The sequence below is a fragment of the Rhinopithecus roxellana genome, chromosome 16, assembly GCF_007565055.1.
Source record: "Rhinopithecus roxellana isolate Shanxi Qingling chromosome 16, ASM756505v1, whole genome shotgun sequence".
In the NCBI taxonomy this organism is placed as follows: domain Eukaryota; kingdom Metazoa; phylum Chordata; class Mammalia; order Primates; family Cercopithecidae; genus Rhinopithecus; species Rhinopithecus roxellana.
In genome coordinates this window covers 91,214,176-91,238,421 of record NC_044564.1, presented here as the reverse complement: position 1 = coordinate 91,238,421, position 24,246 = coordinate 91,214,176, and the positions used below count along the sequence as shown (strand labels likewise).

At 36.8% G+C, this 24,246-nt stretch overlaps 1 protein-coding gene across 2 annotated transcripts in view; it reads right to left on the bottom strand.

Moving 5' to 3' along the window:
• The window catches only part of LOC104669120 (DNA excision repair protein ERCC-6-like 2), a 99,032-nt gene that overhangs the window by 41,127 nt on the left and 33,659 nt on the right, over positions 1-24,246 (bottom strand). For both annotated transcript variants that reach the window (XM_030919409.1, XM_030919410.1), the window contains 4 exons: positions 17,056-17,155; positions 8,223-8,375; positions 4,265-4,345; positions 1,844-2,993 (listed from right to left, as the gene is read on the bottom strand). In XM_030919409.1, the coding sequence (XP_030775269.1) occupies positions 1,844-2,993; positions 4,265-4,345; positions 8,223-8,375; positions 17,056-17,155 (1,484 nt within the window). The remainder of the gene's footprint in view (positions 1-1,843; positions 2,994-4,264; positions 4,346-8,222; positions 8,376-17,055; positions 17,156-24,246) is intronic.

Here is a 24,246-nt window from a genome sequence, read left to right as displayed (position 1 = left end):
ATATGCTTGAGAACCAGAATTATCCATATTGTAGAAATGGTATTCAAACATAGTAAAGAGGCTAAACGAGAGCTCTATACACTCAAATTAAGTATCAATACAAAAAAGTATAAATATAAACTCGAGGTATTTTATCATCACAAATATGTGTACATAAATACATATATAAAAATATATCACAAATATATGTATACATACACGTCCTATATGTATATAAATACAAATAGATACATATACAATCTGGCCACTGAAAAGGCCCAGAAATAAATAACCAAGTCAACAGTAGCAATGATCATTACTAGCACCACACTGTGGTCTTGAAACACACTTTCTCTCTAAAAGAAACCAAGACTCTTGGAATAATGACTGATTGTAGGTCTGGGACAGAAAATGTATGAGACGATCCTGGAACATCTTGTTAAGACTAGACAACAAAGAGGCTTCCAAAATGACTAGCAGCCAAAAGGCTTCAGGAACCAAAATATGCATTTCAGAGATTCCCCTCCATCCACAAATAGGACAATGGAGCCTTAATCATATTATTAATTGCAATAAATTGAGACCCACTAAATGTGTTTGAATCAATTACTAAGAAAAGAATGAATCATTCTTATGGCATATAGACATATTTAGTTTTTACTATACTATAAACTGGTAAATAAAGAAAGCAATGAGCACTTTTCCTGTCTCTCATATATGAACTGTGCCACTGGGTAAGCAACAGTAGATGAGGGGAAGTAGTGAAGTACCTCTTTACAAAAGCATTCTAAAAATTACATGAAAATGAAAGGAGATAAACAGAAAATATTTTGCTACTCTGAATGAATAAATAAGTATAGGTATTAAGTATCAATGGCTGCTAGGATCATAAAAGAGAATAAACATTTTGTGCCTACTATAGTCTTGTTAAACACTAACTTTTATCTTGCCAAAGGAACGGAACCTGAGTCTGATCCAGTCTCAGGAACCAACTGCTCTTTTGCAGGTAATATAGAAGACAGAAGAACATGTTTAACTGCATGGAGAGGATGCAATTAGCAAAATACAAACTGAGGGAAACTCTGTAAGAGATGGTCCAGGTACTTCCATAGTTACATTGTAAGGCAATGAAAGGGATGAGGATTCCTGTAGATTAAAAAAGACTGCCTAACATTTTTAAAAAAAATGTATGAGACTGGACCATAATACCTAGTGATATGGTTTGGCTGTGTCTCCACTGAAATCTCATCTTGAATTGTAGCTCCCACAATCCCCATGTGTCATAGGAGGGACCTGGTGGGAGGTAACTGAATCATGGGGACAGGTCTTTTCCATGCTGTTCTTGTGACAGTAAGTCTCATGAGATCTGATGGTTTTATAAACTTTAAGACATGTTAACCATGTTAAGACATGATGTGCTCCTCCTTGTCTTCCGCCATGATTGTGAGGCCTCCCTAGCCATGTGGAACTGTGAATCCATTAAACCCCCTTTTCTTCTCAGTCTCAAGTATGTCTTTATCAGCAGTGTGAAAACAGATTAATTCACCTAGAGATGCACATTTGGTGATAGAACCATATAAATGTAAATAAGTAATTACTATAGAAGCTAGAATAATTGGTATTTATGGGGGCAGAGGAGTTATGATTTAGATGGGCACATGGAGGGGGTCCTGGGGGAGATGACAACACTATCTTGACCTACATGTGGTCTCCCATTTATCCTGCTACCCAACCCTTCCTTATTTGTGCCTCAATGCAGCATCTTGATTTCAGGGCTATTTTACAAGTTAATTCAAAGTGTCTCACAGACTACTTGATAAAACAAATATACTTTTTAAAGTTTTCAGAATGTGTCTTTAGTTACCTAAAAATTTATCCATTGATTCATATGACTGCTCTTGATTGACAGCTTTCTCATTTGAACATTTCACTGGTTTTCTCGGCATGAAAGTGCTATTTTTCTTATTATGGCTAGGCAATTTTAAAGAAAAACTGGTTCTGTCTTTTACAGTTCTTGCTCTATGGCTCTGTTTAGAGAAACTGAAGTGGCTGACGGATAAACTCTCATCTGAGGATGAATAATCATCAATAAACTGAGAGTTATGATCCTCATTTGTTGCATATACTTGGTTTGTTTTGTTCACTGTTTTGGGAGAATTGTGAAGTTCTTTTTTGGTTTCCTTTATTCTCTTAAACCTCAATGAACTCTTCCTTACTCTTGACTTGGAAGAAATTTCAATGTCATCAGATTCATCACTGATATCGCTGGTGCCTTTCCTTTTCACAATAGATTTCAGGGTTGTGTTCTCAGGACTTAACTTTTCTGAAATTATTCCATTTCTTTTGTCATCAGTCTTTCGACCGTTATCATTATTTCCTGTTTTTACAGAGTGTTCTGTTTCAGAGCCCTCAGAACCCTCCAAGGGTGGCTTACACCTTACGCTACTGTCGGGGAACCTCTCAGTTGTGTATTGTGTAGGACAGATGACATCACTATCTTCCGATTCTGTGTCATTCTGTAAAATGCAATGTTTATCTGTATTTTTAAACTTTTTCTCATCAGACTTAGAAGAAATATTCTGTTCTAAAGTCTTCTCACTTTTATAAAAAATATGCTTTTCTTTTGGATTTAGGATGTTATCTAATTTCTGATATTTTGAAGTACCAAGAGAGTCCTGATTTTTCTCACAACCAGCATCTTTGGCTTCTGTTGAAAGGCATGTCGGCTGCTCATCAGAACTTTCATCATCAGAGGCAGTATTTCCATCACTGTCCTCAACTGCTTTACATTTTGTTTCAAACAATTTCGAGAAACCACACTGGAGTAAGGTAAGCTGTCCTGGAGAGCTGGAAGCTTTATTTGAATCGGGTGCTCTGTTTTTGGCAGTCTTTACTCCTGCGGCTCCCACTGCCTCTTCATCACTGAAGTCCCTGCAGAGATCACACACTTCCTTTGCCAGTGGTTCTGCAGCTTGTTCTGGACCTCTGCATTCCTGACAGTCAGGCTCTCCAGACTATAGAAGAAACAATGACAAAAACATCAGAAAACCTCAAGATATAATATGGAATCAACTGAAAAGGAATCAACTTTGGGCAGGTAATTTAGGTACAAGTGTATCACTTAGTATTTTCTAAAAGTACAACATTTAATAAACATTTAGTAAAGGGTTTAATATCATAGTCTACTAGTCTTTTCTCTTTCCATGTTGAATATTGTTCCAAAATAAAACAGTTTAAACTCGAATACCATATAATCAAAGTATTTTGAAGAAAAACACAAAGTGGAGTGTTTGGCTTCTAAGATGCAAGGACACGTAATTCTGGCCTCAAAAGTGAAAAGCATACAACTTACTGCTTAAGAATTACTGGAGTTTACTGTCATCTAGTAGATACTTCCAATCATGCTTTAAGAATAAGACAGATTACAGGAGTGAACAAGGTAAAGAATTCACGACTGGAAAATTATTCTAATTGATTAAAAAGGCCAATAGGATCTTGATCACCAGAAATAAAGAATTTTGAAGTAAAATTTGCTACAAATTTAAATTCAATATGTAACTTTTTCACTTTAGTCAGAGTTAAATATACCCTAGTTTTCTAAAACTGAGCCTCTAATAGTAAAATATTGTGGGAAAGTATTATCTGCTAATACTTTTGCCAATATTTGATATTCATATATTTCTTTAAATTTATAAAAATTTCATCCCCAATTTAAAGTCATTGGACTGGTATAAACTGACACTTAAGACTCTAAAAACAAACAAGAAAAAACCAGAAACAATAACAAAAAAACCTTCCACACGTTTTTTACCTTTAAGATGGCCTTATGATGAAATAAAGATTTGGTGGTACATGAGATGGCAAACTACTAAAAGGATCACAAAATTAAGGAATCAAATAAAATATCTGCTTTCAGTTAGAGAACAACTTTAATATTTGGGTTCAATAATTTTAAATACACATTGGTGGTGATTTTTCCATTTAACTTACCATTTAGTCAAAAATTATTTATTTGAGATGGGTTAGTTATCTAGGTGGTACTGGATTTACAGTTTGGGGTAGTTAAAATTCAGTTTAGCTGTAAATGCCTGAATTGCTCCTGAATTTGTTATATGAATGTTAAATCAGCCTTAATTATTAATTTTACCCACAGTCCTCTGACTTTGTGTCCTTGACTCTTAATTTTTTTTTACAGGTTATAAAATGAAGGGAAAAGGGAAAGAAACAAAACTGTCACAGTGCACATTTTCTAGGTGCTGAGGCTACAGGCTCAAACGTTACATACCATTTCCAGTTTGTGCGCTGGAGGCCCCTCTTTCAACCACGCCGTGGCTGTCATGACCCCTGCTTCCACTTGGCCTTCTCTCTATAATGTCAGTAAGAAAGAATGCAGATAGCCATGCAACACAGGGGGTAGCCACAACCAGATAAGCAACAGCAAGGCATGCTATTCTTGGAGTTAAGAAACAAACATTGCGTGCAGCTTGCTTTAGCATTCTTAAAGTTATTTTTCAACTTGCTAATTAAGAAACTCATATATAAACATTTATAAAACATTTAAAAAATACTCTTAATTCTTGTCTTAAAGTTTACTTTTACAGACACAGAAAACTAACACTTTCCAGCCAACTTCATTAAAAGTACTAGTGGGGAGAGGGAGAGTGAAGAAATGTTATATATTTACCCAGTATGATATCCGTAACAACCATTCCCATATAATAATTATGGTAAGGACATATTAACATTTCAAACACCACAATGTTGAATATTGGGAACTTGATATTCTAGCCTATATTGTTGCTATATTTATTGTTCATATTCATTTGAAAATACCCCTTAGGTGTAGGAGGCATCAAAATAAAAAGGTCCATCCTACTATGAAATGAAAAACAATATTCTAGTTATATAACAGGCTTGCCACATCTTTGGGAAAGTATTTGGACTTTAAAGCTTCTGGTGTATCATTTAGCAGAAGTTCTATTGGCCTAGATTCTAGAATATTAAATTCTCCTCAAAAGGAAATCGATTCACTTTTTAAGGCTGTATGTGTTGATAGAGCAAGAAGAAATAATACTATCATCACTACAGTTACAAATGCCCAACTTAAGAATACACAGACATACTAATGGCATGGTTCCAGCCACTTGGTATCCAGGGCAATGAGTGAGACTCTCCCCTATGGAACTCTAGGGAATGACAAATGGTTTCTGAATTGTTGCAAGTCCTCTACTCTCCATGCCTGGAGGCTATTACGGTAATGGGATGGGAAGCCTCATTCCCAGGCTACCATTTATCTCTGTAACAGAAGCTAAATGGCTACAACAGGTGAAAGTGGCAGTACTAGAAATCTTAAAGCTGCTGAAACTCCCTTATTATAGATAAATGGCCATTCCAGTCTTACGCTGCTCAGGCCAAACACCTTGGAGCCATCCTTAACTTCTCTCTTTTTCTCATACCTTGTATCTGACCCATCAGCGAATCCTGTCAATGCCAGCTGGATAATATATACACCATCCAGCCACTTCTCACGCCACCTGCCACCATCACCCTGGCTCAAGCCAACATCATCTCTCAGCTGGATTACTGTAGTATCCTCCTAACTGGCTTCTTGCTTATGTCCTTGTACTTCTATAGTCTAGTTTTCAATAGTAAGTCAAGCTAATATAAATCAGACTATGTCATCTTTCTGTTCAGAACCCTCTAATTGCTTTTTGTCTCATTCAAGTAAAAGTCAAAGTTCCTGCATGGTCTGGCTCTCTGTCATCTCTCTGGCTCTATCTCTTGCTCTCTTGCTTACCCCACTCTAACCAGTCTGGATTCCCTGACATCATGAGATCACATGGGGCATGCTCCTCCCTCAGGACCTCTGCATTTGTTTCCCCTGTCTAAAACACACCTTCCTCCCTCATCTCTTTGAATACTCAAATGCAGCCCTCAGAGTGAGGGCTTCTGTGGCTACCCCATCTAAAACTGCAATGCTCCTTCCCTGACAGTTCCCATTTCCCTTCCCTGTTCTATTTTCTATCCTTAGAACTTACCTATCATAATACATTCTGTCTTTTACTTATTTATTCTGTTTATCATTTGTCTTCCCATATAGAATGTAGACTTCTGGTAGACAGGATCATTTTGTCTATTTTGTTCTTTTATGTATGTACCAGCTCTATGAACAGTACCTGACATTTCGCAGATGCTCAACAAATATTTGTAAAATGAACTCTCAATGTCTATCTTTGAAGAGAAACCGTAATATAGATCATGGAAAGTCAATGCAAAACAGAATGAAATTGCCCAGAAATCAAAAGATTGTAAGTGTAAATATTCAAATTTTTACTTCTTAAAACATTTTAAAAGAGATTTTACACAACCTTTAAAAATTAAAAACGTCTCACATGAAGTGAAATACTTCTTTTACTTTATGATATGTGCTCCCATTATATGGGGCTAATAATAATATTTAGAAGCACCTTTGGCCCAAAGCAGCATGACTCTAACCAAACTTGAATAAGTTTACATTCTAAATGATGACAAATGAGTAATTTTAATTCAAAATTTAACTTAATAATCAAGTGCCAATCACATGCCTAGCAAGACAAATGTAGGACACGGACGGCCTTGTCACCCCTTATTACTATCAATTAATATCAATTAGAAAACAGTTAATATCCTTAGTGTTCTGGTATATTAAAGAACTTAAAGATATTTTTAAAAAAGAAAATGTAAGACATGGATGGTCCTGTCATCAATAAACACTTCTGAAGGTGAAACAAGATATTCTTAGAATAACTAGTGAACAAGAGAACTTTTTTTCTTTTTGAGACGGAGTCTTGCTCTGTTACCCAGGTTGGAGTGCAGCGGCACAATGAACAAGAGAACTTTTTCTACTTAATAACCTGTCATCCTGATACGTCTCACATAACACTTGTTTAACAAAGAAATAGGTGGTTATTCTGATAAAAACAGATAACTATGTCATAATATATGACAGAAAACAGGATAAATAATGTAATGCTAATACTATAGACAATGACTTTAACGTGAATATAAGCATGTCAAGTAGTTTAAGTACTCTTGAGATGGAGGTAGCAGCTGGGTTTGGGAGCTGGAGGGCAAACAAAGTTACTGACATGAAAAGAGAAACTGGAAAGAACAAATTCATAAAAGAAACAGCGTATTTAAAAAGCAAGGGGAAAAAAAAACCCAAAAAGCAGGACTCCAAATGGGTCACTGAATTCAGAATCAAATATAATTACTATAAACTAGAAACTCAGCAGTCTACATCAGAAGTTGTATAATAGTAATAATATTTATAGGATTCAAATAATATATACTTTCCTCTCCCCCGGCCATCCACGGTCTACTGCTGAACTTGTTCAGCATACAATTCCTGACACTACGTGGTTATTATGTAAACGTTCTCTTCCACCTCCGGAGAAGATGGTTCAAGTTCCTCAAGGACAGGAACCAACTGCTCCTTGAACTGTCTTTATGGTACTTACTGAATAAATTAAGTACATTAAGATTTTACTACAAAGTCATGGAAGTCAAGAGAAATATCCTGAAGTTTTCTAAGACTCAGTTTCCTCATCTATACCATGAGGAGGTTGAAAAATATGATATTTCAGGATTTTATGATACCTATATGAATATCAATTAGAAAATAGTTAATATCTTTAGTATTCTGCTATATAAAAGAACTTAAAAGATTTTTTTAAAAAAGGATATAAAATATTTTGTTTGAAGAATAAGAAACATCTGTATGTTGAGGATGAACACAACAGGGAGAGTTTAAAATACTGGTGTGGAATTTTTATTGGGAACAGAAAACAAAAATCTCCATGAGACATGAGAGTACATCTCAGGGAGTATTTGGTAACTTTTAATCAAAACACATTTTATATTTTTGTTTATTTAGGAAAATCTCTTTTTTTAGTTCCTGACTTCAGCAGCTGTTTTCAAAACAATAAGCATCTCTCTGCCTATCTTAAAACGGCCTTGGAGTTCATACTGCTCAGTATATACATTCATGTGTGTGCATTATGTGTAATTATGCATGGGAAAACCTTAGTTTAAAGGTATAATAATTCATTTCTTATTCTCTACAAGTAAAAATTCCAAGGCATTTTTGATAAAGAAAACCAAAAGTTTCTCTGAAAAGGCAACAGCAATTGTATTTCAAATTTCCTGAGGAAGAAAAACTGTATTTAAGATATTATTGAAAAGGTTAGAGAAGAAGATCACACCTCCAGAATGTCCCTTGTAAGACAAGACCCTTGGGACCTCAGTTTGAAGAGGTTATGGATCCCAAAAAGCTCTCCTTGATGCTCTTTAGATCCTTGAACTGCTTCAAAATATCGTTTGGCATTTTCACTTCCAACCACCACACAGTGAAGTTGCTAAAACAGAAAAAACACAAGATATTTTTGAAGTGTATGCTCCAACAATATGTCAGAATTTCCTGGCATTCCCTGTATATACACAGCTTTAGTTGGAGCAGGCAGAATCTCCTGAGAGAGGAAATTTTGTTTTAGTTTCCCTGGCAGATGTTGCCATTATGGTAAAATAATAATAATCTGGCCAGTATTATTGAAACAGAGATCTTATATTTCCTGTTTTATCTGTTTTCTAACAACTGAGTCAAGATTATATCTCTATAGAATATCCACCTGACATAAATGTTTAATAATAAAAGCATACATATGAACACACTTTTCTCCTTTTAAAACTCTTATTATAACAGGAACTACTAAAATTGGCAGAAGTAATTACTATATCACTCAAGTTAAATTACAATCTAAAGTAATGATATGATAACCACCTTGGTGTGAAACTAATTGTGGCTTGACTACATAGCCTACTAACAGCAAAAACCCTATCACTGTTTTAAGAAACACTACATCTGTGACATAATTTTGAATACAGAAAGAACACTGACACGGAACATTTAAAAACACCATTTCAGTATCAACATTAATATGCACTCTCTAACTGCTGGATATTTTACTAAATGTAATACCAATATATAAAATTAAAATACAATCTGATTAACCCCAGGTGTATTTTAAAATTTCTTGAAAGAAACAATGAATGCACAGAATGTAAAATAACTTCAGTCCACTGATGGAGAAATTAGTAAAAAAAAGATGCTTAAGGGTCGGGTGCAATGGCTCAAGCCTGTCATCCCAGCACTTTGGAAGGAGGAGGTGGAGGCGGGCAGAACACTTGATTTCAGGAGTTAGAGCCCAACCTGGCCAACGTGGTGAAACCCCTTCTCTACTAAAATACAAAAATTAGCTGGGCATGGTGGTAGGCATCTGTAATCCCAGCTACTCGGGAGGCTGAAGCAGGAGAATCACTTGAACCTGGTGGAATCTGCAAGTGACCCGAGGTGGTCACTGTACTCCAGTCTGGGTGACAAAGACTCCGTCTCAAAAAAAAAAAAAAAAAAAAGAGAAATGCTTAACTATTGAGATTATCATCAGAGTTCATTTGCACTGTAATAAGTGATTCTAGGCAACTAAAATTTATAACAGCTGCCATTTATTGAACATTACACGTGTAGCATTTTATTTCCATACTCTTACTTAATCCTTACAACTTTATGTCATCTCAATTTTAGAAATAAAATAACTAAAATTTCTCTATTTTAAAAAAAAGTAACAAGTTTAGAGAAATTAAGTGACTTGCTCGCAGCTGCCAGCTGTGTCATTCCTAGAATTTGCACCTTGGTTTAGCTGAATCTAAAATTTATACTATTAACCAATTTCTCACTTTCAAGACGTCTCTCTTAAAACCCACAGGACCTTCATTTAAAGAAGTTATGGATCAACATACCAACTTGATCAGTTTGACACCAAATGTTCTAGAAACATGGGCTGTGATCTTGAGAGCACAAAATTACAGTAACAATTGATGCAAGTGACAGCCCAGGGACCTGCCAATTTTCCTCTTGTTATTGAACTACCTTAAACATTGATAATGTCAGACTGTAGGATCTGTAACTATAATCACCAAGGTAATTTGTAAGCCTCAATTTGAGTCTTTATAAGCTTCCTAGCAAAGTTTTATCACAAAATTTATAAAAAGCACATTAGTTTGCACTAAAGTGGCTCCAGTAAAAATGGAAACCAGGTGCTTCCATCTGTAGCCTAACTATATAAAAAAAATCATGTTAAAATTCAAGAAGGTAGGGGGAAAACTAGTAATTAGAAAATGTAGCTTAGTTTCTAGTTTATGAAAAATCCATACAAGGGAGAAAATGCTTGGATCTCATAATAACAGACAAAGAAAGAAGTAAAAAGAAAAGAACATTTATGATGTTAAGAAGTTCATGGCCATTCTTCCAACTTCAAGGCCAGCAGTGTGGCATCTCCGTATTTTTCTCTCTGACCCTTTGCTTCCTTACCATGGGTTATTAGGCAGTAGGGTCAGAGAAAGTAGAGATGAAGATGTGCACATCTGGCCCTTATAAAAAAACCCTTGTGATTACACTGGCCCATCTGGATAACCCAGGTGGTTTGGGGGAGGACAATGTGAGCATCTTTGGGAGACTATTATTCAGCCTACCACAGTAAAGAAGTGCAAAAAGAAGGATGGGAGCAAGTCGAAATGACACAGAAGCCACCCTAATGGGTTCCCACTGGCCAAATATAAGACAGTGTCAACATTAAAGTAAACAGTGATATTCAATGTGTTGTAATCTGTTACTAAAATGGGAAGCCATGAGACCACACAAATTAAATAGAAGGGAAAGCTCTTTTTTTAATGGTAGAGTTCCAAAGCACAACCAAGAAGGATAATGGAAAAAGAAAAATCACCACCTGACAACCATTACAGTGGTAGCTGATTCAGGCAGGAATCACGAATGAACACTAACGGTTATGGGTGCAGGTTTGATGAGAAACTGGCAGTCTCAGAGGATCTCCTCATAAACTACATATCAATTACAAAGAAAAAAATAGTAACTTTGCAGTGGAGAAACTCAGCAGACACAAACTTGACCTGTGATCAAGGTTAATGTGAGCAGTAGTAGGGCAGGTCACCCTCATGTGCCTTCTGACTGATGCAACGAGAAGAGCACAGTATCGTGTCTGTGGTATTCCTGCCAATACTGCTTGGCCTCAGTCTGGACATGAGGAAACATCACATGGACCCAGACTGAAGGACATCCTACACAAAGGCCTTATTCTTTAAAACTGTCAAGGTCTTGAAAGACAAAGCCTGGGTGATATTCTAGGCTGAAAAAACCTGAAGAGACACCAGTAAATGAAGCCATGATCCTTGATGAAATCCTGGAGCAGGAAGGAAAAAAGAGACACTGCTGGGAGAGGTGGGGAAATTGAATGGGTCCTGTGGATTATAGCATGATGTTTTATCAATGTTAATTTCTTGATGTGAATAACTGCATTTTGGAGAGGAATGTAGGGAGTGAGGAAAGCGAGTTGTAGAACTGTATATACAACTGAGTGTTTAGAATGCATAAAACTGCTTTTTATGTATATTTAAGTAGGAGTGTACTTCTTTGGGGAAATACATACTGGAAAATTTAGAGTGTTGCTTCTTTGGGGAAATACATACTGGAAAATTTAGAGTGTTGCTTCTTTGGGGAAATACATGCTGATGAGAAGTCTAACTCTCTCAAATGGCTCAGAAAAAGAATAAAGACAATAGCTGAGACAAAGAGAAAGCAAGTGTGTAAAATGTCAGCAAATAGGGAACTTGAGTGAAGCTAACTGGGGGTTCTTTCTGCTGTTCTTGCAATTCTTCTGCAAACACTTCTAAATAAAATTTACACACACACACACACACACACACACACACACACACACACACACACACACGAGAGATGATTTTCTGAATGCCAAACTTTAGATTGCTTAAATGCTCCAAACCTGAAGGAGCACAGCTGCTGTATAAGTGATGTTTATATTTTTAAAATGTATAAAATATCTGAATGCATCATGGCAACAGATGCAACAAAAGATATCAAAATAGAAGTCCCTCATGAACAATACAGGTCACTCCTTATTAGTCTAACGAGTGCTGCAATGTTTAGGTGCATCCTCCTAGATATCTTTCAATGAAGTTAAAGCTATTTATACATACAGATGCTCCTTAATTGATGATGGGACTGTAACTAGATAAACCCATTGTAAGTTGAAAACACCATTAGGTCTAAAGTAGGTTTTGGACTCACGATAGGCTTATCTGGATGTGGCCCCATCATAAGTAGAGGAACATACTTTATACATAAATAGGTATCATTTTAGCACCATCATAAAACTGAAAAAACATTAAGTTGAACCATGTCATAAAACAGTCTGTCACACAGCAACGGCTTTATTTGTAAACACACTGAAACACTGTAGATATTGTTCTATATATTGCTTTTTTGACTCACTTAAAAGTGTCTTCGGACATCTTGCCACATTAGTACATTTGATCTGACTACAATTTTTTAAAATTTTGCTGTCACAAAGCAATATAGGTATCAGAATTTATTCTGTTACTGTCGGACATTTAGGTTGTTTCCTTTGTTTTTTAAACAAATGCGAGCAATGCTAAGTAAAAACCCTTATCACCCTTCACTGTGCATATGTGAGAGGATTTCTGTCAGTTAGGTATGGAGCCTCGACAATACCTACACCAGCTGTACTCTCAACACTAGTATATGAGCATCTCTCAAACGCCCCAACCAACAATGAACAGCACCAATCTCCCCAACCCCACAAAAAAACACATCAATATGCCTTTTTTTTAAAAAAGCTTTTGCAGAATATACAATGCAAATGGTCTCATTTTCTATCTCTAGATTATGAGTGTGGTTAGAAAGATCTTTTCACACGTGTTAACCACTTGCATTTTTTTCTTCAGTGAAATGCCCATTATTCTTTTTATTGGTTTGTAGGTGATACAGTTTGGCTATGTCCCCACCCAAATCTCATCTTGAACTGCAGCTCCCATAATTCCCACGTGTTGTGGGAGGGACCCAGTGGGAGATAACCGAATCATGTGGGCGGCTTCCCCTCTACTGTTCTCGTGGTAATAAGTCTCATGAGATCTGATGGTTTTATAAGGGGAAACCTCCTTCGTTTGATTCTCATTCTCTTTGCCTGCCTGCATGTAAGATGTGCCTTTCGCCTTCTGCCATGATGGTGAGGTCTCCCCAGCCATGCAGAATTGTGAGTCCACAAAACCTCTTCTTCTTTATAATCCAATCTCTGGTATGTCTTTATCAGCAGCATGAAAACAGACGAATACAGTGGGAGTTCTTTATATTTTGCAGCTGCTGCTCTTTTATTACATATATGGCAAACATTTGCTCCTAGACTGTCTTTGAATTTGGTTTGCAGTTCCTTTGTCATACAGAAGTTTCATACAAAAATAGTCAAATTTACTTGGTATTTGCTTAAAGGCTATACTAGTTTCCCAATTCTGCTGTAACAAAGTACTACAAATGGGATGTCTTAAAACAACAGAAATTTATTTTCTCATAGTTGTGGAGGCTAAATCTGAAATCAAGGCGTCCACGGGGCCATGCTCTGTCTGAAGATTCTAGGGAATGATCCTTCCTTGCCTCTTTCTAGCTTCTGGTAGCTTCTGGCAGTTGCTGGTAATCCATAGCATTCTTTGGCTTGTGGTGGCATCACTCCAATCTCTGCCTCCATTGTCACACGGTGTCCTTCCTCTTTGGCTGTCTGTATACAAATTTCCCCCTTCTTATAAGGTATCAGTCAGTGGATGACAGCCCACTCTCATCCAGTGTGACCTCATCTTAACCTCATCTGCAAAGACCCTACTTACAAATAAGATCACATTCACAGGTACCAGGGTTAGGACTTCAACCTATCTTCTGAGGGGAAAGGACGCAACTGACTCAAAACAGACGCTTGGTGAATGATTTTCACGTTTATGTTCACGAGAGATATTCTCTGTCATTTTCTCTTCTTGCAATGTCTTTGTCAAGTTTGGTATCAGGATTTTTCCGTCTTTGTGAAATAAGCTGGAAGTGTTCCCTCTTCCTCTGTTTTCAAAAACAATATTAAGTGTTTGATAGAACTTACCACTGAAGTCATGGGGGCTGGAATCTATCTTTGTGGGAGAGTTCTGAATTAACAATTTAGTTTCAACCAGCCTGGGCAACATAGTGAAACTCTGTCTCTACAAAAAATAAAAATAAAAAATTAACTCGGTGTGGTGGCACACACCTATATATAGTGCCGGCTACTCATGATGCTGAGGTGGGAGGATCATTTGAGCCTCTCACAGTTTTGGGAGCCAGAAATCTGCAATCAGTATCACTGAACTGAAATCAAGGTGTTGACAGGACCACACTCCTTCCGGAGGGCTCTAGGAAAGAATCTATTTCTTGCCTCTTCCAGCTTGCGGTGGCTACCAGCATTCCTTAGCTTCTGGCACACCACTCCGATGAATGCCTCTGTGGTTACATTGTCTTCTCCTCTTCAGTGTCAAACTGTCCTCCAGCTCTTTCTTATAAGGACACTTGTGGTTAATCCAAGATAATGCCCGAATCTCAAGACCCATAATTTAATCACACATGCAAAGATTCTTTTTCCATATAAAGTACCATTTACAATTTCCAGGGATTAGAAATTGATATTTTTGAGGGCCAGTATTCAGCCCACTATACGGCCTTTTTCAAAGTGTTTACTTTCCTAAACTGTTGGGTAATTATTTCTGGCTGAGATATTCATCTGCTTTTAAATACTTCACATGCTTATCTCTGTCTACTGCAGTGCTTATCTGAAAAATAGTGGAGGGTGCAAGTAATTAGGCTTCTGGGCAACAGGAGGGACTTTCTTCTGAATATTAGAAATATTTGGAGCTCTGTCTTGCTTCTTTGCTTCCAGTACTTCTACATATTGTTCTCACTTGAGAGTAGACACCTCTGCTGGCTGTAATTTGGTCCAAACTGGGTAAGATTATAAGGGCTAAACTGTCTTGTTACACCATCAGTGATACCCCAAGGCTTCCTTCTTTTTTAGTAGCTGCTGACTCTAAGCTTGGAATATCCAGAGGCTACACCTACCTTTTCAGTAGTTTTCTTCTGACTGAGTTTAGGTTGGCTTCTTCCTTCAATCTGATCCCAACTTCCTTGTCTTTTAGGACTCCTTACAATTTGGGGGCCACCAAGAAAACTCTTCTTGCTTTCTAACATTTTTACAGGTTTTTTTTTTTTTTTTAAGAACATAATTTTTGGTTTTTTTTTTTCTGCAAAAGACTGAAGTGAAGGCCAACCTGGGAGGCTAGAAGGTGTGCTCCATTGGTTTAAATTCCAAACTATCTGTAAACCATATTAGTGCCTTTTCCTTACATGATTGCCATTTTATCTTTATTTGTGTCATATAAAGTTCTTAAATTACCTCATCTTCTGAAGCCTCTTTTATTATATACTACTGTATAACGTATATTTTATAACAAGACATGTCATTTCATTAAATGAGTCAGATGAATAGGTAAAAAAGAAATGTATACAGTAATGGACTGAAAAAAATTACTACATAATTGAGGAAAGACTCTTACTTGAGAGAAGTCTAAGACAGTACTCAAAAGAACAGCTCCTAAGATGAGTAACTTCCCACTTTTTCCCAAGGTTGGTTAAATAGGTTAGAAAAAAATAATTTTCAAGTAGTTGTGCTATACAAAAAAAAAAAAAGAGGAACTGTTTATTATAGAGCTAAAAGCTTTAAGAAAAACAAAAACTGCTGTGTACAACTCTATTTTTAGAATGAAGAAAATAGCATAAATTTAGGATTGGATCATTCTTAGGTTAACTACCAACACATGTGGCAGATGTTTCCTCTTAAATAGATGCCAACTGAACATAAAGGAAGCAATTCAAATGCAGTATTTACGATTACACTTGAACCTTATTCCAGACTGTCTCAAGTATCCAGTTGTAAACTAAATAAATATTGTTTGTTTAGAGGCATAAATGAAGTAGTAATTGACATGCCAAGCATATTAAAGAGTTAATGCAATTTTAGACAAATACTAGAAGTACCAGGAAAGTAGTTAGCACACTTAAGTTCTGTTCCTATAATTTCATTTACTGGCACATCTCTGGGGTCCTAGTTTCATCATGAACAGTATGTACCTCCAAGGCAGTGCTCCTTAATCTTCATGTGATGGCACCTATAGAGAATGGTAACATACGAATATCTACCTGGTGTAAAAAGAAGAGGTTTACTCAAGGCTGGAAGCTAGCTGATATGGTTTTGCTGTGTCCCCACCCAAATTTCATCTTGAATTACAGTTCCCATAATCCCCATGTGCTGTGGGAGGGATCTGGTGGGTAAGTGACTCATGGGGCAGTTATACCCATGCTGCTGCTTCCATTACAATGAGCTCTCAAGAGATCTGAAAGTTTTATAAGTGGCTTTTCCCTCTTTGCTCAGAACTTCTCCTTCCTGCCATCATGTGAAGAAGGGCATGTCTGCTTCCCCTTCCACCATGATGGTAAGTTTCCTGAGGCCTCCCCCCCACCATGTCAAACTGTGAGTCAATTAAACCTCTTTCCTTTATAAATTACCCAGTCTTGGGCAGTTCTTTATGGTAGCATGAGAATGAACTAACACACAGGCTTAGGTACTCTTGCTGTCCAGAAAGCTGTGGGACCAACATCTCAGTGCACCTGTAGCCCATTTGTGGTAAACCATTATATCTTGGCCTGTAGTTTGGGGAGCTGTGACCTTGCTACTCAAACTGTGGGCTGCTGATTAGTTTTACTAGGACTCTTGGGAGCTAGTTAAATACTCCACATCATGGGCTCTACCTCAGACCTACTAAATCAGAATCAGTATTTTGACAAGATCCCTAGGTAATTTGCATGTACACTAAAGTTTAAGAGGCACTACTCTAGAAAACTTTCAGCTCAAAAATTCAATTAACCCAAGAATTAATCTGTTTCATAGAAGTGTATTCAAGGGTATTTTTTATGACCTTATTAAATTCCACATGATACAGTAAAATTTAAAACTTTCATATTATACAAGTTTTTCCTAATTTTTAAAAACATAAATGTTGACCTCTGAAACAGAAGGGAAACATATTTACCTGCTTGTATATCTGTCGTAAATACATGATTTCCTCCACAGTTCCCAAGGATATCAGCCTAAGCACTTTGACATCTCTACACTGTCCAATCCTGTATGCTCTGTAAAAAGATTAAAAATACAAACAAAAATCAAGTGAAACAACTTTGGGTTCAAGAGATAGCTTGGGAACATAAAAATGGAAAATTATTAAAATTTAATTTAAAAATAAACATTTTATGTTTAAATGTGCTATGTTATTTAGTAATAATTCAAAATTCAAATTCATATAAAAAGATGTTATTAAGGAGAAAAATATAGAAAACCTACAAATATCAACTTCATTTGTTAGAAACATCACCTTCCACTGTTTAAAAAATTTTCCTAAATTCAGGTTTTTCTTTTACAGCAGCTTTAAGCTTACAGATTGTTCCCCAAAGCTTTCATTTATATAAAAATCCCCAAAATGCCAACTAATCCACAGAGCCAGAAAGTAGACTAGTGGTTGCTTGCGGATAAGGGGATGGGGAAGAATGGGAGGGGTGGGTCACAAAGGGGCAGAAGGAAAATTCTGGGGTGATAGGTATGTTCATTATGTTAATTGTGGTGATGGTTTCACAGGTACATAAGTCAAAACTTATCAACTGTATACTTTAAGTATGTACAGTTTATTGCATGTCAATTATACTTTATTAAAATTATTAAAAATAAAAAACCCCACAACTTAGCAAAAAGTAGTTAATCAACTGGAAAGTCGATGGAAGTGATGGTTTACAGTCCTCATCCGTAGAGATTTCAATTCAGCAGATCTGACTGAATCACTCAGTTGACTGGCATCTAAGGTGTTTCCATACAGACCATGGATGGTTTTAATTAGTGCTAATTAAAATTCTAAACTGATTCATCACAGTGGTTTAACTGTGGGTCTATTCCCCACAGCTTCTCTCATATGGAGGCTTTATACGATGCTCTGTATGAGCACCCAATGCCTGTTACAGTTGCTGAGGGGAACCGGGGCAAGGTCATACTGCCTATATGCTTGAAAACATTACAATTCGGGGGAAATTTATCTTTGAACTTGTAAGGTCAGCCATATGTTATATTTGATGTTCTCTCTGCCTCCTTTACCCACCCCTCCTCACAAAGGACTTTTACTAGAGGACATCTCTGGATCGTGCAAATCTTACATCTCCAGCAGGAAATGATGGCTCCTGCGACACAGCACCGGCAGGGGTAAGGTACTGCATTCTCACTTCCATTCTGTAACCTGGAGGCAGAGGAGAGGGGCTCAGCATCCCTTTCTCTCCTACAATGCGTTTGGGTTCTAAAGAAAATCAGAAATGGATCTAAGAAAATGTTCTTCGGATGTATGCTTAAGCCAGTTGTTTGGTGAATGGGAGAGATTCCATTAGGATGCATATCCTTCAACCTTTACAGACAAAAATCTTAGACACGTGTTACTGTGCGCCTAAGCTTCATCATTTCTTGATCCATAAAGCAAGGATTTGTAAGTGATGAGTCTTTCACCATGTGGAAAGTGTTGAGGAACTGTTATACAATAGGTAGGTCATTAGCTTTATTTCTGTTCTTAGTTCCTGCTGTCAGAGTCAGTGGAAGGAGAGGGAGAGGAAAAGGAATGCTAGTTATTCAGTTTTATTGTGAACTAACTTTCAGTGAATACCAAAGCACAGTACACTGTGCTTTGAAGAATACTGGGATAATTAATATGTCTCGATGACCTAATGAAAAAGTACAAAATACAACAAATGTCATAAGACCAAAAAAAGGGGCGGAGGGAGATTTTTCTGTGGTTTTCATTTTGACCAATTTCCTTGACAGCTGTCTGTGGAGAGAGGCTGATTAAAAGTGTTAGCTTTGCAGTTAAGACCGCATGGATTCAGATCCTGACCCTGCTACTTACTGGTTGTGACCCGGAGCAAGTTACCTAAGTGCACTGTGCCTCAGCTTTCTCATAAGTAAAATGGGTATTAACAGCGCCCATCACAAAGGATATTCTGAGTATTAAATGAGATAATCCATGGAAAGCACCAAGAGTGACAGTTCCTACTGTATCATAAACACTCAGTAAGTGTAGGCATTATTCCTTTGTCCTCATTTTTCCAAATGTATTTGAATAAATTGTACACAAAGTATTATTATAAGTAAATACTGTTATTGGTTAGATGGCCTTTCTGCTTCTTAAGAGTTTCTATGTATTTGCCTTTTTCCCTCAGATTAGACTTTTCAAGTGTCTCTATTTTACTCTTTTCAATGAATTAGTTAATATTTATATTATGTTCTTGTTTTTATCTTAATAATGTAATAACGCATATAATTCTATTGTCTTTACTTTGTTCCTTTTCTAGTTTTCTAAATTATTCTTTTACTTTCTTTCTTTTTTAATAAATGAATTTAAAAATTGAAATTAGCATCAGAATTTAAATATTGATCCACAGTAATTTCATTGTTATTTCTAAATAGCAAGTTTTTCTCTCTTGATTTCCTCTTATTGTGGCAAAATATACATAACAAAAATCATTTTAAGCAATTTTAAGTGTACAGTTAAGTGGCATTAAGTATATCCACACTGTAATGCAACTATAACACCTATATAGCTATAGACACTTTCCAAACTGAAACTCTGTACTCATTAAACAGTAACTCCCCATTCCCCAGTCCCCCAGCTACTAGCAACTACCATTCTCTTTTCTGTCTCTGTGAATTTGATGACTCTAGGTACAACACGAAATCATACAATCTTTGTCCTTTTCTAGCAAAAACAGGTATCCATTCTTTGTAGCTGATATTAGAGGAAAAACAATTCAATCATGACACCACTGAGGACGATGTTAGCTCTGGGTTTTTCATAAATGACCTTACGTTGAAGTAGTTTCCTTTTTTTTTTTTTATTGAGACGGAGTCACTCTGTTGCCCAGGCTGGAGTGCAGTGTTGCAATCTCAGCTCACTGCAACCTCCATTTTCCAGGCTTAAGTGATTCTCGTGCCTTGGCCACCCAAGCAAGCAGCTGGGACTACAGGAGCACACCACCATGCCTGGCTAATTTTTATATTTTTTTTGTAGAGATGGGGTTTCATCATGTTGGCCAGGCGGGCCTTGAAGTCCTGACCTCAAGAGGTGTAAGCCACCGTGCCTGGCTTGTTTCCTTTTATTTTTAATGTGTTGTTTTTGTCATCTTTAAAAAGATGTTGAATTTTGTCAAATCCTTTTCCGCATCAATGAAATGATTGTGTGTCTTTATTCCTTCATTCGTTACTGTGGTGTATTACACTGACTTTTGAAGGATGTTGAACTATTTTTGAATTCCAGGAATAAATCCTACTTTGTGTATCATCCTTTCAATATGCTGCTGAATTCAGTTTGCTAGCATTTTACAGAGTATTTTTGCATTAACATTCACAAGGATTATTGGTCTGTAGTTTTCTTTCTCGCAGTCTTTGATTTTGGTATTGAAGTAATGCTGGCTTTAGAGAATTAATTGGAACGGGTTTCTTCCTCTTCAGTTTTTTGGAAGTGTTTGAGAAGGACTGGTGCAAATTCTTCCTTTTTTTTTTTCTGAGATAGAGTCTCACTCTGTCGCCAGGCTGGAGTGCAATGGCTCAATCTTGGCTCACTGCAACCTCTGACTCCCTGGTTCAAGTTATTCTCCCGCCTCAGTCTCCTGAGTAGCTGGGATTACAGGCATGTGCCACCATGCCCGGCTACTTTTTGTATTTTTAGTAGAGATGGGGTTTCACCGTGTTGGCCAGGATGGTCTCGAACTCCTGAAATCGTGATCCGCTCGCCTCAGCCCCCTAAAATGCTGGGATTACAGGCATGGGCCACTGTGCCCAGCTGGATTGGTGCAGACTCTTTAAATGCTTGGTAGAATTCATCAGTAAAGTCTTAAGGTCCTGGGCTTTACTTTGTTCAGAGGTTTTTGATTACTGATTCAATTTCCTTAAATAGTTATAGGTATATTCAGGTTTTCTACGTCTTCATGACATTCTTCCTAGATGTATATTTCTAGCAATTCATCCATTTCATGTAGACTATTCAATTTGTTGGTATGCAAATGTTCACAGTACTCTCTTATACTCCTTTTTATTTCTGTAAAATCAGTAGCAATGTCTCCTTTTTTTTTTGATGTTAATTATTTGAGTCTTCTTTCTTTTCTCTTAGTCAATCTAGCTAAATACTTATCCACCATTTTCTTGATCTTTTCAAAGAACCAACTCTTGGTTTCACTGACTGCCTCTGTTGCTTTTCTATTCTTTGTTTTACTTATCTCTGTCCTAACATTTGTTGTTTCCTTCCTCTGGCTAGCTCTGGGGGTTTTCCTTTTCCTAGTTCCTTAAGGTGAAAAGTGAATTGTTGATTTAGACCTTTCTTCTTTTCTAACGTAAGCATTTACAGCTATAAATTTCCCTCTTAGCATTACTTTTGCTGCGTCCTGTAAGTTTTGGTGTGTGTTTTCATTTACTTCAAGCTATTTTCTAATGTCCCTTGTGAATTATTCTTCAACCCTTTCGTTAAGCATGTGTTGTTTAACTTCCACATATTTGTGAATTTTTCAATTTTTCTTCTGCTGTTGATTTCCAGTTTCACTGTATTGTCATTGGAAAAAAATGAATGATTTCAATCTTTTAAAATGTATTTAAAAACTTGTTTTGGGGCCTAACACATGATTTATCCTGGAGTGTTCACTGTGTACTTGAGAAAAATACATATTCTGCTGTTGTTGGAAGGAAAATTCTATACATCTCTGTTATAGTGTTGTTCAAATCCTCTCATTACTTACTGATCTTCTGTCTGAATGTTTTACCCATCATGAAAGTCGGCTATTGAAGTCTCCCACTATTATTGCAGAGCTGTTTTTCCCTTCAATTCTGTCAAAGTTTGCTTCATACACTTTGGGGCTCTATTGTTTGTTGAATTTATGTATATAATTGTTAAATCTCCTTGGTGAACCTACTTTTTACCATCAGATAATGCCTTTCTTCTCTTCTAACAGTTGTTGACTTGAAGTCTATTCTGTCTAATATTAACACAACCACCGCCTGCTCTCTTTTGGTTACTATTTGCATGAAATATCTTTTTCCATGCTTTTATTTTCAACCTGTATATATTCTTGGATCTAAAGTGAGTCTCTTATGGATAAGATATAGTTGGACACTGTTTTTTAAATCTGTTCTGCCAATCTACATCTTTTAATTAGGGAATTTGATCCATTTACATTTGAAATAATTAAGAATAGGGAAGAACTCACTTTTGCCACTTTATTTATTTTCTGTATGTCCTATAACTATTTTGCCCCTAAATTCCTCCATTATTGCCTTCCTTTGTGTTTAATTGATGTTTTTAGTGACATATTTTTATTCCTTTCTCATTTCCTTTTACATATACTTTAGATGCTTTCGTTGTGGTTACCATAAGGATTATACATAATATCCTAAGTTATAACAACCTTAAATCAATTCATCTTACACTGATATCAATGTACTTATCGACATAGATTTATAATTATTTTATGCATGTATCTTTTAAATCCTGAAAATGAAAAAGCAGAATTATAAGCCAAAATTATGATACGGGTATTTATATTTGTCCATGTACTTACCTTAACCGGAGATCTATCTTTATCTTTTTGTATGACTTTGAGTTACTGTCTAGTGTCCTTTCATTTCATCTTGAAGGTCTCCCTTCAGGATTTCTTTCCTTTTTTTTTTTTTTTTTGAGACTGAGTCCCGCTCTGTCGCCCAGGCTGGAATGGGGTGCAGTGGCACAATCTCAGCTCACTGCATGCTCCGCCTCCCAGGTTCAAGCAATTCTTTGCCTCAGCCTCCCAAGTAGCTGGGATTACAGGCACCTGCCACCATGCCTGGCTAATTTTTGTATTTTTAGTAGAGACGGGGTTTCACCATCTTGACCAGGCTGGTCTTGAACTCCTGACCTCATGATCCACCCATCTCGGCCTCCCAAAGTGCTGGGATTACAGGCGTGAACCACCACACCAGGGCTAGGATTCCTTACAGGGCTGGTCTACTGGTAATGAACTCCCTCAAGTTTTTGTCTGTCTGCAAGTATCTCAACCCTCATTTGTGAAGGGCAGTTTTGCCCAATATAAAATTCTCGGTAAACACTTTTTCTTTGTTGCTCAGTTGATAGTTCTTTTGTTTTGTTTTGTTTTCCCAATACATTAAATATATCATTCCACTGCCTTCTGGATTGCAAAGTTTCTGCTGGCAAATCCACTGATAATCTGAATGGAAATTCCTTGTACATGACATGTTGCTTTTCTCTTGTTGCTTTCAAGATGCTGTCTTTGTGGACAGTTTGATTACAATGTGCCACAGTGTGGATCTCATTGGGTTTGTACTATCTAGACTCGGTTGATCTTCTTGTATTTGTACATCCATATTTCCCCTCAAATTTGGAGAGCTTTTCATTATTTCTTAATCTACCCTTTTGTCCTGTCCCCTTTCTTCTGAGCCTCCATAATGTATATATTGGTCCATCTGATAGTGTCCCATATGTTCCCTTTCCCTTTTTGTTTTGCTTCTCAAATTAAATAATTTCAAATAACCTATCTTCAGGTTTGCAGACTCTTTCTCCCTATTTGGTCTGCTGTTGAACCCCTCTAGTGAATTTTTCCATTTCAAAATTGAATTTCATGTCCAGAATTTGTTTCTCTCTTTTTTTTAATTTCTATCTCTTTGTTGATATTCTCACCTTGCTCATATATCCTTTTCCTCACTAGTTCTTTCTCTGTGTTTCACTTTCACTCTTGAAGTATTTAAGACACTTATTGTAAAGTCTTTGTCTAGAGCTCCAATGCCTGTTTTGCTTCAGGGACAGTTAGTTTCTGGAGATTTATTTTGTTACTCTGAATAAGCCGTATTTTCTTCCTTTCCTTTCCCTTCCTTTCCGTGTTTTTTTTTTTTGTTTTTTTTTTTTTTAATGTCTTGTGGTCTTTTCATGAAAACTACCATTTGGAAAGGCAGCCAACTCCCCTAGTCTTTGCAAATTGGTATGGAAGACCTTAATTAATTAGCAGGGTGTGTCTTAAGCCTTGGGGACAGCATAGGGTGAAGGCTAAAAGTCTTCTCAGGACATTTCTGGGTATACATCCTGCCTGGGTATGGTGCTATCTTGGCTCACTGCAGCCTCCACCTCCCGGGTTCAAACGATTCTCAGCCTCCTGAGTAGCTGGGA